Genomic DNA, 15,607 nt, shown 5'->3' on the forward strand with positions numbered 1-15,607 from the left:
CGCGCTCATGCATTCATGGGTCAGAGCAAATGGCGTAATTTCAAATGCGCATTCTTAGAGCGCTTCCGCTTGTTCTCGGCATTGACGACTGCGGCTTTGGCTCGGCCGAGGAGATCAAATGTCCAAGTGTCCGACTACAAATTGCCAACTGGTTCTGATATACTGGCATCAATCGTGAACACCTTAAGAATTAAGGTATATTACTATTAGCACTAGATTGCAAGGCTCGGACAAATGTCTCGACAAGTGCTAAACTCTGATTCATGACATCGCCCCACGATGTTCCTTGGAGCGTTTAATTCATTTGTGGTATCCGGCAGTGTAGAGAAGGCGCTAGTTGCCATAGACTCGTAACTGTCGGTGTTTGTTGACCGTTTTAAGGCCTTACGCTGCTGGGCCTACATGTTTGTTCTTCCTAAAAGAAACCTGATGTTATACTGGCGTCTGATAGATGAGATAGGGAGAGTCTAGCACTGCTTATGATTTCCTTAAGCTGCAGTCTCAGCATCCTCTGCGAGTTGAGCTTGCTTGATAGCTAATACTACCCTCTCGTGGAGTTCTTCATCGACTGTAGCTACAAAACCACGATTCTCCCCCATTCCCCTTCCAAGTCCAAATTGGAGCTGGGCGCCTTCAGAGTTTGTAATTTTTCCCCCTGCCTCCTCAACGAGGATGCTTCCAGGCGCATGATCCTGCAAATCAGGGTAACGGGATTCTTAGCACTGCCGAATAATTTTTATGACCAACGGCTTACCCAAATTCGCTCCTCGTAAGGCTTTTTATCACCAATGGTAGGCGCTGGCATGCGAAGATACACAGCACCTTCTCCTCTAGCAAGAGAACAATATTTGGCCTGGCTGTCCATTCCCCATTCAGTGAGGTGGAGTTCATCGGACACCCGTCTTATCAACGGAATATTTGTGTGCTTCGGCTCCTCCGATTGTAGAACGTATGACCTTTCTGAACGAAAGTAAGGGAGTTTAATCGCACCGGTACCAGACAAGGTTATCTGCGCAGGGGAATTAGGGGAATTACACATGCAGAATTGGAGATTACCTGGAAAGCGCCTTGTCCTCGGACCGTTACAAAAATGCAGCCCTTGCCTCCGTCAGGGTCTGCAGGGTGTATTGGTAGATTCGGACATCCGATGACGCCCAATACAACCTGACTATTCACAATGAGAGACAAACAAACGGCATATTGACCGCCGCGTAAGAAGCCTTTCGTTCCATCAATAGGGTCAACGGTCCACATGCCTGATTGCAGGTCAGAATATTGCATTAATGACGTCCAACATAGGCTCACGTTTATTCGGACCGCCTGTGTCATTTCCTTCGTCTATTGCCTGCAACAGGGCCTCTGAACTGAGCTCGTGTTGAGAACCTAAGCCCCATTGCGCCTCCTCCCCGTCGATGAGATCTCCCTTTAATGCGTTGGTAGCCAGGGCAACCACTCGTTCCCGCAGTCTAGCATTTGATTCTTGTCGGAGGGCGTCTGCACCCTCCTCGCCGATGATAGGATCTTTGGGGAATGCGTTCCTTAAGACAGTGTTAACGACCGCTTGTGCGGCATAATCTCCGACTTTGCCAAATTGATCAGCGCTGACCCTCAAGCCTGAAGAACGGATATTGATACCTGTCACTGGTGATTCATCTTCCTTCCTAAGGGTATCCGTTCTATCTCGGACTAATTGATTGAACACGGTGGAAGTCACCACACATGCTCTCCGTACCGCTGCGATCGCAACGCGTTTCTCGACCGAAAATGCTTCGTGTGATACAAGAGACATTGAGAATAGACGCCTTGTGGTGTTTCTGAAATGAATGCTCAGGTGCTTGCTAGCATGGTGCAACATACCATGTCGCCACGATCGCAACAGATCGTGGGATCACGCAATGCAGGTGACTTGTCACTTGACCTCTTCAGAAACGGTAACGTCGAGATTCAACTTCGCTGAACTCCATCTATTCACATTAAATACTTTTTTATCTTGCAAGGAATTCCCTTCTTCAAATCAGAGCTCGGTGCAAGAGTCCTAGGGAACCCTGAGGCACCGACAAATTCGCTTGTGGTAGCTCATTCATATTTAATCCTCTTGATTTGCGTTATAGACACAGACGGTTTAAGTCGAGAAGCGCTTCGGGATCAATACAGAAGGAACGACTCTCTTCATTCTACCTATTGGGTCTGACAGACTCTGACTACGGGAGATTATTAATTATTCGGGACCAGTTCAAACCCACGTCTCGAAGGGGCTTGACATTTGACTTTCAAAAGTACACACGTTGTTTCCTGTAGACAGATCAATACCGGTGCGGCCTACGCCCAAAACCGCATGCCTCTCTCTTGAAGGATCTCCCCTAGGCAGGCCACACTTGAACGAAGGAAGACGATAATTTCATCCGGGAGCTTCATTCTCTATCTGCTCGATTTGACGTGACAGTTGAAAACTAGTCTTCCCAAAGCACAGAACAAATGCTGCTGCCTCTAGCACTTGTCCTCGTATGATGGCTCTCATACCTGCTTTTCGATTGCTTGGTATGTTGCAGATTCTTTCCGGGGATCCAACCTGATATTGCAAACGTTACGTGAAGTGGCATGGAAGAATACAATGCACCAACTTTTGGTGTGCTCGGTTTAGCATGGTTCAAGAACGGGTTATCTCATGCGAATAGTGGTATGGAAGAGTACAATACACCAACTTTTGGTGTATTCGGCTTAGCAGTTCAAAAATGGTGCGTTATCACATGCAGCTCCAAACTTTATTGCCGGAGTACTAATCGCAATGTTGACGCGGTAGTTGAAGTGTAGTACGCGGCTCTGCGGCTTACGATGCAGCACAAATATTCTGTTATCTGTAGTTGCATCCACTCTGAACTGTGATTCGATATGTCTGGTCTTGCAGCTCACCTTGTCAGAGAGTATTTTTCAGCGTCTAACCTACTTGAGGCTGTTTGGAAAACCCTCTACTCCCACACAGCAGCAGCAAACATCATCCTTCCTCATGCCGAGAAAGTTCTCAAGGCTGAGAAGCAGTCACAGACAGTTGGGTCTCAACTCTGGCTAGTCTGCTTCAGTCCCCGCATCGGGTCCATTCTCTCCTGCACTGAAGGCCCGCTCGGCGCTTACCCTATATTCATATTCACCCCCATTCCATTCAATGAACTGGTCGGAAAAGATCTTGATACTTCTCTGTCGATTCTATGCCATGCACTTCTTCCTGTCGTTGGGCGGCAACGAGTCTTCTCTTTTTTTTTGCTGTGCGATCGGTCACAGAAGCCTTCGTCCGACAGTGGGCGTCGCTGGCTAACTTAATCGGTCGCACAGCCATATTATGACGCCATTTTTACTTTTGCACCAGCAAGAGGCTCATGCATTGCAAAAGGGTTTTTGCAAGCCCAGCATGTGACACTGCACGAGTCCTCCAGGACAAGTCAAAACACTGCAGTGGATCTTCGTCGCGCCTCACTGAAGGATATAGATCGAGTAGCTATTTTATGTCGAGACTTTTCGGCGACCTCTGTGTGTATATATTTTCGCAATTTTATCTACCGCATATACTGATCAGAAAATAGTATCCTTTCATCCTTTCTCCCTCCAGAGCGTGGCAAGAAGCAATAATGCTTACGAAAGAGAGGAACATCTGGGTCCTCGAGATCACAGTAGAAGAGGGAGAACCCGATATTGCCTCCATTGTGGCAGTTACTAGGAAGTCGAAACTCATTGTTGCCATAACAAAGGTTTTCTCGAAACCAGCCTGGAGGGGTTTGGGTTAATGCTAGTGCGCCATGTCTGTGAAGAGTGCGTAACACCGATTTGGTCAATCCCCAAAGCCTAAATTTAAATGCAGGCTGCTTGTGAACAACGAACGTGTGGTACTCTATGTTGGGAAGGATAATGGTGCGATGAATGTGTACCACCGTATCGGTTTTTATGGTCTCGGTACCGACCAAACCCCACCTCCGGATGGTATTGAGCCTTGGCTCGAAGTGGGATTCGACCCTGTTCACGCTTCCCTTGGACACTGGTAATTGGTAGAGAGTGCGAGTGCTAATGGTTGTCAGAGGCCTAGGTGTACTTAGTGCTACCAGCTATTTATTCACAACATACATAGTTCATCTACGAACCTATAGGCGCGTCAGTAGACTTTTACTGTCTCCAATTTCAATAATCAGCTCAACCCAAAAGCTTTTGCACTTAGCTGGGTTGCCACCAACCACCTATTTTTACGGGAAAGTCGCAACTCGAGAGGGAAATCCCCACCGCCTAGTATGTACTCATATAACTTTAAATTAGCGTTTGTTCAGATCGTTATGTGATAGCAGTCTCGAACCAGCCTCAATAGATACCTGCTATAAGAGATTGATAAGAGACCACAAAGATCATCGTATCGCCCCTGTCATAATACAATCTTCGCTTATTCCCCTTCTTGCTCCTCAAATTAATAACCGCGGAAATTTCTCAGTATAATGTTAGACCCACGGATAATATAAGTAGTGCGTGTTGCTTAGACTACGTTTTCATTGGCCCGAAATCCCTCAGCTTGAAATTCGAAGGATTCCGCTGGATGATAAGTGAAGTCGGGGAGGGAGGGGGGGGACTTCACGTCCCTCCATCATTGACCTCAAGTCTGCTTAGCGTACAGGTAAACGACTCGGATTGGTGCAGTAGCACATAATTAATGCGCAGGACTAGTCTCGTCAGTGCACGGCGGCGTGCGGTAAGGAGCGGTGTTCGGCATCTGCCGTAAGGCTCTCGACCCAAACCGCCATGGCAGTACTGACATCAATATTCTCTAGCTTCGTGAAGAAGTGTCTGTTCTAGCTCAGACTTTGCGCCCGACCTCCCTCCGTTGTGAAATTTCCCTCCTGCAGTGCTGCTGGGTGGACCTTTGTGTCCCCTCGCCACACGCTTCACCTGTCCGCGATGACAGTCCACAGCAAGCATTGCATCAGTGGACTGCAGACCGAGCACCTCATTACACAGCAGGAGTCTGAGTGATTATCTGGGAGTCAAACTTCCCTCTCCCACGCCATCCCAGTTCCCATCCTGTAATGCCCCTTGATGGTACGCAACTATATAACTCAATGAAACACTAACCTCGTGCCTTGTCGCTCTCTGCTGGCATTTCTGCCATGAGACATGTAATGTGCTCACAAGAAGACACGCGTAGACGCCCCACACATAGGGGGTTTCAACATTTTACCTCTTGCAAGATTTCAATCAAGCAGATCTAGACCTGGCTAGAGCATTCCAGACCTAGCCTTGAGCGTTCCAGAACACTCTAGATTACCTTTCGAATGTAATTTCACTGGCGGCAAAAGGTGGTAAAATGTCGGTTTCCCCGCTGTGCCAGGTCTCGCACTGATGTCCACAGCAGGTACTGTATCAGTGCTTGGAGCACCTCACTAAACAGTAGTAATTATCTGCGAGTTCAGCTTCCCTCTCCTATGTTATCTGACACGCAGGTCCCGATTTTGTATTGCCCTTTGAGGGTACGCAACCAATTCTATGAAACATCAACCTTGTGACTTGTCGCTCCCTGCTGGCATTTCTGCTATGGGACATATCATGTGCTCACAAAGAAGACACGCGTATTTTTGGTGAACAGCTTATCTGAGGACCTACCTACGAGGATCGTACATATGTCGCCACCCAGTGGTTTATCTGTGCTATCTCCCTCTCCCTCAGTCACAATAATGGCTACACTAGTGTCCTTTAAAGAGAAAATCAAAGGCGTAGGGGGCGACGCCTCGTACGAGGCAAAGGCTCATGTCCTACGTGAACAGCTTGAAGCCAAGATTCCAGCGAGTCTCAGACTCCCGCCAGCCATTCTTGAGGACCCACCTCTTGATGTCACTCGCATCCCTGAGACATGTGGTTTGCTCACTCCCCAAGAGTTGGCAATCACTGAGCTAGATGCAACCGCCGTGTGCCAAAAGATTGCTGCAGGCGAGCTGACAGCAGTCGAGGCTGTGACTGCCTTTGGAAAGCGTGCAGCTATCGCTCATCAGCTCACAGCTTGTCTTATGGATTTCTTCCTCGATGACGGCATAAAACAGGCGCAGCAGCTGGACGACTATTTCCGTAAAGAAGGCAAGGTCATCGGGCCTCTGCATGGATTGCCAATTTCAGTCAAAGTAAGTGCACTATTGCCAACTTCCAATCAGCTATCTTAGATTTCTGTCGTCGTCAGAGCCATTGCCCTATCAAGGGAACACTTGGGTGTGGAGGCTTTCTTGTAAATATCGAGACTTCGACGGAAGACTGCGATATGACAAGTATTCTGCGTTCATTAGGCGCAGGTATGTAATTAACCCCTGAAATATGCTGTCGGTTGAGCATGTTCGTAGTCTTTTATGTCAAGACTAATCAGCCGCAGTCTCTGATGCACCTCGAGTCTCAGTCTACGTACGGTCGAGTGGTAGGTCGTCTCCAGGAAAAGACATGTTTCAATGACTGAAGTCTATCAGTTGAATCCCCACAATACGAATCTTACTCCAGGAGGATCTTCTGGCGGGGAATCAGCCCTTGTTGCCATGAAGGGCTCTTGCATGGGTCTTGGCACGTAAGTCTGTGTCTTACACATTGCATGGAAGTTGACACATTGCAAACTAAGCGACGGTGGGGGATCCATTCGAGGACCATCTGCTCATTGTGGCATATACGGGATCCTTCCGTCCTCTCGGACAACGCCCACCCACGGGCTTCTGTTCTAGTGAGTGTACCAAGCTCTGTCGTGGAGTCCTGTCGATAACCAGTTCAGTCATCATGGCCAGGACGGAGTCCATGCTTCCACAGGCCCAATATGTCGCTCAGCACGAGACATGCGGCTCTTCCTCGAAGCTGTCCTTGGCGCCAATCCTGCACTCCGAGACCCAGACGTATTGCCCGTTCCACCTGAAAGTACCAGACTTAACCCAGAAGAAACTGCGTGTAGGAATTATGATGCACGACGGGGTTGTGATGCCCCATCCTCCAACTATCCGAGCACTGAAATTGGTGAAGGCAAAGCTTCAGGCGTCATCAGAGGTCGAGGTGGTGGACTACATCCCATACGACCACGATCGCGGATACAGCATAGTTGTGAGTCTGGTGGTCTTTGGAGTCTATATAATAATGCCACTCACGCAGTGTCCAGCGCGAGCTCTACTACGAGGATGGGGGTGCCACAGTCCGACGTCTTCTACAGGAGGGTGGAGAAGATATGCATCCGCTGACAGAATGGGTAATCAGTCCGCCGCACGTGAAGGATCATGATGCCGCGCAAGTTTGGAAGGTAAGGCGTTCTGTTGTCTATTAGTATTCCCACTGACCTTGACCAGCTACGTGATCAACGTGATGTCTTCCGGCGGGAGTATTCTGATCACTGGTGGTCCCAAAACGTCGATGTTGTCGTATGCCCACCCTTCCAAGGTACGGCCAGCCGCCACGACACCGCGAAGTACTGGGGGTGCGTAATAGTATCTCGCAGGACACCAGACAATCTCACAGCTCATATGTTAGTTACACAGCTATCTGGAATTTGCTGGACTACCCAGGGGCAGTCTTCCCGACAGGTCTTGTCGCTGACCCAGCCGTTGACATGTATCAGGAGCCACCCATCCCGATGAGTGCGGCAGATGAGTACAACATCTCCATTTGTTAGCCGCGCTCTTAAGTATTGGATGGCACGAACTGATCATTCCCCACAGATGATGCAGCGATATTCAAAGGGGCCCCGGTGTCGCTGCAGACCGTGAGCCGCAGATTCAACGACGGCTTGGTGCTGGCGGCACAAGATGTAATTGAACGTATCCTCAAGTCTTAGGGGTGTTGTCGCACTGGAAGCATAAGCCTTTGGACCCTGTGTGTAGTATTGTCAAGCGAAAGTTGTCCGAATCATTAACTATAAAAGATCTATGTCAAAACGTATTATTGCCATCGTCGAGTTCATTCATGTCGAAGTCTAGGTCCTAGGAGCGTCTGATAATACAAGTCCTATGATACAGGAAGTACTAGTATCGTGTATCCCTGAAATTACAAGATTGTCCCCGATGTACATAATGGAAATATGGTGAAATGAATTCTTGCGACATTTCAGATCATGACCCCCCTTCTAGAGGATCGTCGAACCCAACTACCGTCCCAAGGCCTTCAGCAACGTTGCCCATAGTACCTCCACCGCCAACTTTTTGATGCGACTCCTCAAAAAGAACCTTCATCGCCTCGCCCGTAGCCTGAGGCGCAAGACTAGACAGTGTTGCAGGTGGCACAAATGGGTTGAGAGCCGAAGCTACGTCCGTTGCGGGGATTCCGAGTGCGGATGCAAGCTGACTGAGATGCCATTCAAGTTCCCCTTTCACTTCCTGACCTCTCCACTGGATTTTGTCCTGTTTCCTCCCAATCCGCCCAACAGTTACTCCCCACCACCCAACTTCCTCTTTCCAGTGCTTGAGCCCCACCGCCGTGATGTAAGTATACCACCCCGCGGAGAGAAGGGCGATTGTCACAAGGGTGTATATGAAGTAACGCAATGGTACCATAAGTCCTGGTGGAGAGACAGACCTCAAAATCTCCTTGCGTGGGCGTGAAGGCGGTAAGTCTGACTGAATGACATGGCCAGGACTGTCGGACAAAGCGCCTGGCTGTTCTTTCTCTTTAGCCGGAGAGGTGGACGGCGCTTCGTGTGATGACTTGGAAGTGGTGCGGTCTCGTTTTGATCGTTTTCTGGTGGACATCGCGATACTGCGGTTCGCAGGGATATACACGCTTAAGGAGAGATGTGAGAGGTATTTATTCTGAAAACCCCGAGATTAACACGATGGTATGAAATCAAGACCTTCTTGCCTACCAGAATTAGCGGAGCTCGAGAGAGAAGTGGAGGCTATGGGAGTGCTCAGGATCATTGCGAATCACTGGATATTTAAAGGGTTTAAATGGAGACTGGGTACATCCATGACGTCACCATGGCGCACCTACCGTACAGCCACATTTTGCACCTGATGACGAGTATCTGGCGCCGGCGTAAAGTTTTGGGATGCTCTTCGCAAGTGGAGAGTCATGAAGGTGCAGCCCTCGATAAGATGCTGAGCTTCTGCCCGCAGTTGATGATATAATCTGCGGTCCGAATAAACGCCGAACATCTGTCAAGAAGCGCCCTGACAACCTCCTCAGAATTGACAATGGTCAAACCTCGACCGAGAAGGCGAGAGTAAAGAAGATCTCCTAGAATACTGAGCTTCGAGGGAACGAAACTCAGTGCACTACTGACCATACTTCCGCCCCCACTCAGTTCTAGTTTTGGCGAAGCAAAATGAAAACACGCATGCCTGTTGGAGACCTACTTATCACTCCCCGTAATGTTCATTACTCGGCAGACTACCTTCTACCATCAGTACCATAGCGATCATCCTGGGACTTAACTCCGTGAAGAGAACTACCAATGGTATGCCATTACCGCCTGGTTCTGACTGCTTCCACTGTGGGCAACGCATTGGATATCGACGTTGCTCGACTTTACCTCAGTGGTTTTGTCCTGATTGGACAAGTCGTTATCAGTGTTATCCATTCATCAAAGTTCAGGATGTCAAACAGACGCACTTTAGATTGCGCATGAAATACATAAGCCACTTGCCGTCAATGTACTAGAGGATTGACAAACTCAAGTTCGTGTGTCTTATCAGCCAATAGAAGAGGCAAGCTCTCACTCCGCGCTAGAGCTATACAAATCAGCGCAACAGCTCAAAAGGGGAGTCTTTGCTTTCCATTCTTGCCCATCTCGTAGTGCAGCCTGAAAATACTATGTCAAATGTCACATAGTTTGAATTACGAGATCAAAGTCTGCTTCGCCACTCACACATGATGATCCGGTCCAGTGCATACCAAAAACACTAGCATAACTACGAGGCTGAAAGTCGGGATTAGTGTGTCCCGACGCTTCAGGACCTTTCAGGATGGAGTCATGGTTTATGTCTGGAGACATATGCCTTTGAACATCAAGGAGCGATCAAAAGTCACGACGCAACGCAGAGAATGGGAACGGACATGTCGTAAGGATAGGATTATTTGATTCTCATTAAACCTGTGACGTGTCTCAGGTTTCAGAGCTCATATCTGAAATTTGAAAGACGCGGTGATACCTGAGCTCTCTGTTTTTGGATAGTCCAAGGGTCATGCCGTTTATAATCATTTCTACCAAACAGAGCGCTCGCTTCGGTTCTTCAAAACGTTCCACGGAGCTTGAAGGCGGCCAACACGCATTGGCGCATTAGTAGAAGCACACCTATTGTGTCTTACTTATACCGGAATGGCTCATCAAACACGGTCTGATTTCAGTAGCAAGAGAATTGGCTACTCGCGAGCCTCATTCTTTATTAGACAGCGAATAGCTTCTAGTTGCCTGTCATCCTATCATCGTCAGCATCACTTTAAATGTTATAACGGCAACGAACATTTGGCAAAGTCTGCTTTGACTTCAATCGAGTTTCCTTCGGAGTCCCTCGCGTTCGTGATGTCAGCCATTGATAAAATATTCAGCCCACAGAGAGTGCTCCGCGAGCCACCGACCTTATAAAATATTGAATGAGATCAGTTTCAGCTGTAAAGGCAGCTCAAATACCTGGGCATACACCTCCTATGTCCGAATGCCCGGTGGGCGAATGTTGGATTGGTCCAAAGCGAAATGAACCTGGATGGGCATGTTCGTTACATTCCAAGGCCCTGGACATCCGAGTTGCTTGGTGTTCACGTTGCAAACATGTACCCTCCGGAGTCACTCACCACTGATCCATTACCATAGCATCTGAAAAACTCCCAGCCCCGTGCCAAAGTATGTTCTTGAATCTTGGAAGTCTCGTCCTTTGTTGCTTTTGGGTGTAGCAACGAATTTCGCGCATCCATCGACGGAGGACCGGGACCAACTGGCCACCGTATCATACGACTGTAAGTCGTGCACCTCAAAATGAAATGATGTTATATAGCTTGGACCCCAGCAAGCGACGGATATGTCCACTCTCCCCTAGACATATCAAATACGAAGGAAGATGACAGTCGGTCCTTAACATCTGTCAGAGTGATTCGCACCAGCGGAACACTACATCCCTGGTAGTACTTATAGCGAGCATCGAAGTACAAATGAGAATCGGAATTCATGCTCGGTGTTGAAGAAAATCAAAGCTTGTATTCACGCATTTGGCACGTGTTGTTGAATGATTGTTGAATGCTCGTCGTCGGCTGGTGGACAGTTGGACACCTCATGCTGTTGTTTGTACATGCTGAATTCTAAAGCTCCAGATAAACACCAGCAAACAATCTTCTTGCATGTTCTTGGCAAGCCCTCAATTGAGGCATTCGTCGCAGACCGAAAATCTTAGTAGACAACTCGGTCCCTCACTCCCTGACTTATACGTGTATATACTTTGTAGCACACCCCTTTGCTACCGCCTTCCACCATGTCTCTGTGAACCACAACATGGCGGAAGTGACAACACCTTGATGACCAGCTGCGGTTGAACTGTAACTTACGTAGGTCCCCTATATAGTCGGAAATATTCAAGCGTTATTAATAGCACATTCCGCAGCGCAGTCCCCGATAACCATTTGGTACCGGAAGCGCCTCCCTATGGCTACCGTGACCTGTCAGGGTCTCAAAAACTCACGTCAAGCTGCGCTGCGGCACATATGTCACGTAAGTATTGTATCTGAGTACCCCGTATCATGGGTCGCAGGGACTTATTGCCGATGTTTAGCCATGGTAAGCACATATACTGTTTTTGCTAAGAGAAATATCAAAACCCTCGGCCAATAGCCTGCAAGCACGTAAGAAAACCCTCGTTTCCTGTTTAATTCCTGTCTCTAACATCCACATCAACGAACCACAGGGTGAACGACGACTCAATTGTATACAACCAGAAGACAACGATTAGCGCTCGGAGATTGCCACGAATATTATGTAACCAAAATCCAACATCGCGCACCGATAATCGTACAATCTGGGGCTGGTTCGATATAGGCAACCGGACATTACCTAGTTACGTGTAGTTTCTCATTGGCACATGAAGGAACAACGTCTTCTTTCCTGTTGGTCCACCTGGAAAAACAAAGTTAACTTCCCCCTTGCCGACGCATCTCAGCCATCAACCGACGGAGCTGCGCTGTCGAATCCACGCTCAGACCGCCCACTGCTCATCACATCTCCGTTCAATTTATCGAGTGAGTCATGCGCTGCAGGCTATGCGACCAATCTAGCCTGTCAACTTGATGAAGGTTGACGGACACCCAAGCCCATACGATACAACATCTACATGTGTACTTAATTTTGGCCCCCTTCGGACGTCACCGCACTTCAGCGACAAAATAAATTTGTCGCAGGGCTATGTTTATCGTATCCTAATTATATTATAATACATGTAACTAAAATAAGAACTACCCAGTGGTAAACACTACACTCTAATCACTACCTACTATCACCACTCTAACGCTAGCGTTCACAGGCAACCCGCACATCGTATCATCTATGTTCATCGTGGATCGTAATTACACTGTAAGAAATATCGTCTGGAGCCCAACAAATGGAACATTGAAGCAAGAAAAATGTGAGAAACCAAGTCCGGTAGCATAGTAAAAGAACAACAAACAAGGAATTGATATCAATGAGGTCCGGTATATTAGATGACGTGCACAGGATGTAAGAACTAACACCAGCGTATCGGTGTGTGAGCTTGGTGCTATCTTTATCGACAGGTGCGAGAGTCTAGTGATGATGAGCGACAGAAATGTCGAGGTATGCTATGCGTAGAGAAAGTTCTGATGTTTGGAAATATAGCGCATGCGCGACTGGAAATAAAAACATCATCGAGTGTGCCGGGAATGAACCAAAGACAAGGAAGAAAGAGACAAAACAGAAGAGGCTGATGGCCATCCCAACAACTGGACGAGGGATCCTACGCCAAAAGTTTTACAGCAAAGCCAACGAACGTTGCACCTGCAGCAAGCATTCCCAAACCTTCAAATAACGGTCTGTTCGCAGCACCTGTGGAACCTGTGGTTCCCCCAGAAGATGATCCAGAAGGGGATCCAGAAGATGATCCAGACCCTGTTGAACTGCTAGATCCATCTGTGGGGAATGCAACGCTACCACTGATGGTCGTTGTACCGCTGATGTCTGGACAAGTGTCAATACATGCATGCATGTGAGCAAAGTAACATATGTCGTACATTGATTAAATGATGGTAGAGAGTAGTTGGTCTCGACGTATGGCTGAGTTTGATTTGTAGCAACACCCATGGGGACGAGGTACTTGAATGCAGCTTTCAGCTGGCTGTAGAACTTCACAGCCTCGGCCATGGTGAAGTTGTTCAGCTCATGTGTGAGCATGATAGTACCCGCCTGCAAGCAGTGTCAGTTATTCATAATTTGCGATTGGAGTGGGTAAGTTTTAATTACACTGGAGAAGGTGCCGTTCTGTGCACGAGCAATGAGGTTCTCGTAGTTCTGGTCAACATCAGCAGTAGTGATGTTACCGGTGCCCGCACGCCAATCGTTGGAGTCGTACTTCCAAATGATTGTGCGCAAGCCCAGGGCGTTGGCAATGGCCCGAACCCGATCATCAACATCGCCGAAGGGAGGCTATGTATCTATTAGACGGTTGCACATCTGGTAAACAATTATGCTTACCCTCCAGCAAGTAGGTGTTACGCCGGCGACCAACTTGATCGCTTGCATCTAGAAGCTAAATTCAACAATTTTTTGACTGTGTTTGGTCAGAATTCTCACGGCTATGAAGGGGTCATTAGAGTGGAAGGTAAGGAGACAACGTTAGACGACGTACTGTAGTAAAACTCTGCAAAGACCTCCTCGTTGGTCAAAGAAGTCACTACGGATAGCATGATCACCACCTGGGTATGAAAGGCGTTCAACATAGCACTTACTATATCTGTGGGACCAAGTATCTGCGCCAGTATGACATCAATGGACCATCACATCGGCGAGCATGCCAAGACTCACGAACACAAACTTCATGGCCATCGGCTATGCCACGCTGCGCCTCAAGAGGCCAGTCCATGACATTACTGCCGATGTAGAACATGGCTATATTCCATTAAGGATGCAATGAAGCTAAAATGATCAAAAAAGACGCACTGGCTTTCTGGTTATTTTCTAGCAAAAAGTCGTAGAACGCATTGTGGGAGCAATTAGGCCCATCGTCGAATCCATAACCGAGAGTGTCCGGCTAGACAACATCAATTACTGAATTATGATGAGATAAAAAAACATACCTCTGGGACGGCAGCCAGATCTGGAGGCAATCCGGCCAATTTCGGAGTAGTGCATTGGTCGTATGTCCACCAGCAATCTGGGTCAGACGAAGGGTACGTCGGGGTAAAGTTGCTGAAGTCACCCGTAAGGGAGGCAGGCTGCGTGCCCTTGGGTTGGATATTTGGGATTTGACTTTGGATGGATTGGTACTTGGCTTGAGCATTGGTGTCATTGCCGACAATGGTCGCCGGTACCCAAATAGTCGGGAACTCGCCCGCTGCCACAGCAGTGCCAACAGGAGCGTAGTAATATGCTGTACACTCTTCAGTTGCGTCTGAGTCGAATGGTGATCAGTGATTGTTAACCATGCTGAAAAAGTGACAAAATATGAAGTACGTAATTCGAAGATCCTACGCCAAAAGTGGGCGGAAATGAGGTTCTATTATTGCCCTTCCTGAGATAAATGTTCAAAGTACGCGCGCAATGAGCGGCAATGAGCGCAACTCCTTTTGCGCAGCATCACCATCGTCATAATATCCGCATGGAAGTGCCCGAAGCGCTCCTCGGCTCCCCGGTATTCGGAGATAAGTGGTCGGGCAGAAGTTTCAAGCGAAAATTTTGGGCGCGTCCAAATTGAACAACCCACTGAAGCACGATAGCTGAAGGGGCGTGCGCCGCCTTGCGTCAATGTGACAATTGCAAAGGGTGAGGCTGTACCCCGCGCCAACATATACACATATCTCAATTTTCGCCCCGTGCGCGCGCATGCCCATAACTCGCGTACAGGAATGAGAATTTAGTGCTCACCAGTGATCTGTGCCTCGCCTTGTTCACTGGTACGGTCCTGAGCGCTGGCGGTCGAAGTAAAGAGTGCAATTGCAATGAGAGCAGAAGAGACTGTGGTCTGTGAGGTAAAGAGCGACGACAAACGCATGTTGATTAGCTTGATGTTAAGCTTGTATGGTTGGAAATGTTTAGAGGAAGGGGAAAAGATGCAGATGATTAAAAGAGGTGTCGAGCCACAAATAGGCGGGAGTTTAAAATTGGCCTAGCGAGGATATTCTTTGTGTCTGACCCGGTTGGGAAAAGGATGCACGGTACGTACGTTCCTTTTCACAGCGATTGAAATTTGGAAACGGTGGTGGGAGGAGAAACAGAACACCCAAATGTAAAAGACACGCATAATCGGTATATATAGCCATGTGCCGCACCATGCCGTTCACCCTCCCTCTACCTAAAAATACCATGTCGTAAATCACGTGTTTCCCATATTTATAGCCTGTAGATCGCCAAATTTAAGTATTCAAACTCAATCAACGAAAAGAGGGTCACGGAGGAACGTCGACGCGCCTGCCAGAAAGTCCAAAC

At 48.2% G+C, this 15,607-nt stretch overlaps 5 protein-coding genes across 5 annotated transcripts; 2 read left to right on the top strand and 3 right to left on the bottom strand.

The window, feature by feature from the left end:
• Positions 1 to 177: 177 nt before the first annotated feature.
• On the bottom strand, positions 178 to 1,895 carry EDB91DRAFT_1122563 (3',5'-bisphosphate nucleotidase). Its single transcript, XM_041318298.1, has 5 exons — positions 1,636 to 1,895; positions 1,306 to 1,581; positions 1,057 to 1,256; positions 755 to 1,009; positions 178 to 692 (listed from the first exon to the last, which is right to left on the bottom strand). The coding sequence occupies exons 1-5, from the start codon at positions 1,853 to 1,855 to the stop codon at positions 489 to 491; spliced, it is 1,155 nt and encodes a 384-aa protein (XP_041179266.1). The 5' UTR covers positions 1,856 to 1,895; the 3' UTR covers positions 178 to 488.
• Positions 1,896 to 2,889: 994 nt separating this feature from the next.
• EDB91DRAFT_1080608 (uncharacterized protein) lies at positions 2,890 to 4,031 on the top strand (the record flags this gene model as incomplete). Its single annotated transcript, XM_041315251.1, has 5 exons — positions 2,890 to 3,292; positions 3,362 to 3,522; positions 3,576 to 3,740; positions 3,764 to 3,801; positions 3,851 to 4,031. The coding sequence occupies 5 exons, from the start codon at positions 2,890 to 2,892 to the stop codon at positions 4,029 to 4,031; spliced, it is 948 nt and encodes a 315-aa protein (XP_041179267.1).
• A 1,668-nt stretch (positions 4,032 to 5,699) lies between these two features.
• EDB91DRAFT_1080609 (amidase signature domain-containing protein) lies at positions 5,700 to 7,810 on the top strand (the record flags this gene model as incomplete). Its single annotated transcript, XM_041315252.1, has 10 exons — positions 5,700 to 6,140; positions 6,197 to 6,305; positions 6,354 to 6,424; positions 6,474 to 6,568; positions 6,620 to 6,718; positions 6,762 to 7,086; positions 7,142 to 7,279; positions 7,326 to 7,416; positions 7,515 to 7,643; positions 7,695 to 7,810. 10 exons carry the CDS (start codon positions 5,700 to 5,702, stop codon positions 7,808 to 7,810), a joined length of 1,614 nt encoding a protein of 537 aa, XP_041179268.1.
• On the bottom strand, positions 7,748 to 8,880 carry EDB91DRAFT_177455 (uncharacterized protein). Its single transcript, XM_041326327.1, has one exon. It carries the CDS (start codon positions 8,718 to 8,720, stop codon positions 8,085 to 8,087), a length of 636 nt encoding a protein of 211 aa, XP_041179269.1. The 5' UTR covers positions 8,721 to 8,880; the 3' UTR covers positions 7,748 to 8,084.
• A 4,043-nt stretch (positions 8,881 to 12,923) lies between these two features.
• Positions 12,924 to 15,173, bottom strand: EDB91DRAFT_1050126 (carbohydrate esterase family 4 protein; the record flags this gene model as incomplete). The annotated part of the gene is made up of 10 exons (XM_041313512.1): positions 12,924 to 13,144; positions 13,198 to 13,369; positions 13,427 to 13,609; positions 13,658 to 13,705; positions 13,798 to 13,856; positions 13,912 to 13,932; positions 13,988 to 14,071; positions 14,123 to 14,213; positions 14,260 to 14,573; positions 15,047 to 15,173. The coding sequence occupies 10 exons, from the start codon at positions 15,171 to 15,173 to the stop codon at positions 12,924 to 12,926; spliced, it is 1,320 nt and encodes a 439-aa protein (XP_041179270.1).
• Positions 15,174 to 15,607: the final 434 nt, after the last annotated feature.

Source organism: Suillus paluster (genome assembly GCF_016628075.1).
Source record: "Suillus paluster strain FC165 chromosome Unknown EDB91scaffold_15, whole genome shotgun sequence".
NCBI classification, from domain to species: Eukaryota; Fungi; Basidiomycota; class Agaricomycetes; order Boletales; family Suillaceae; genus Suillus; species Suillus paluster.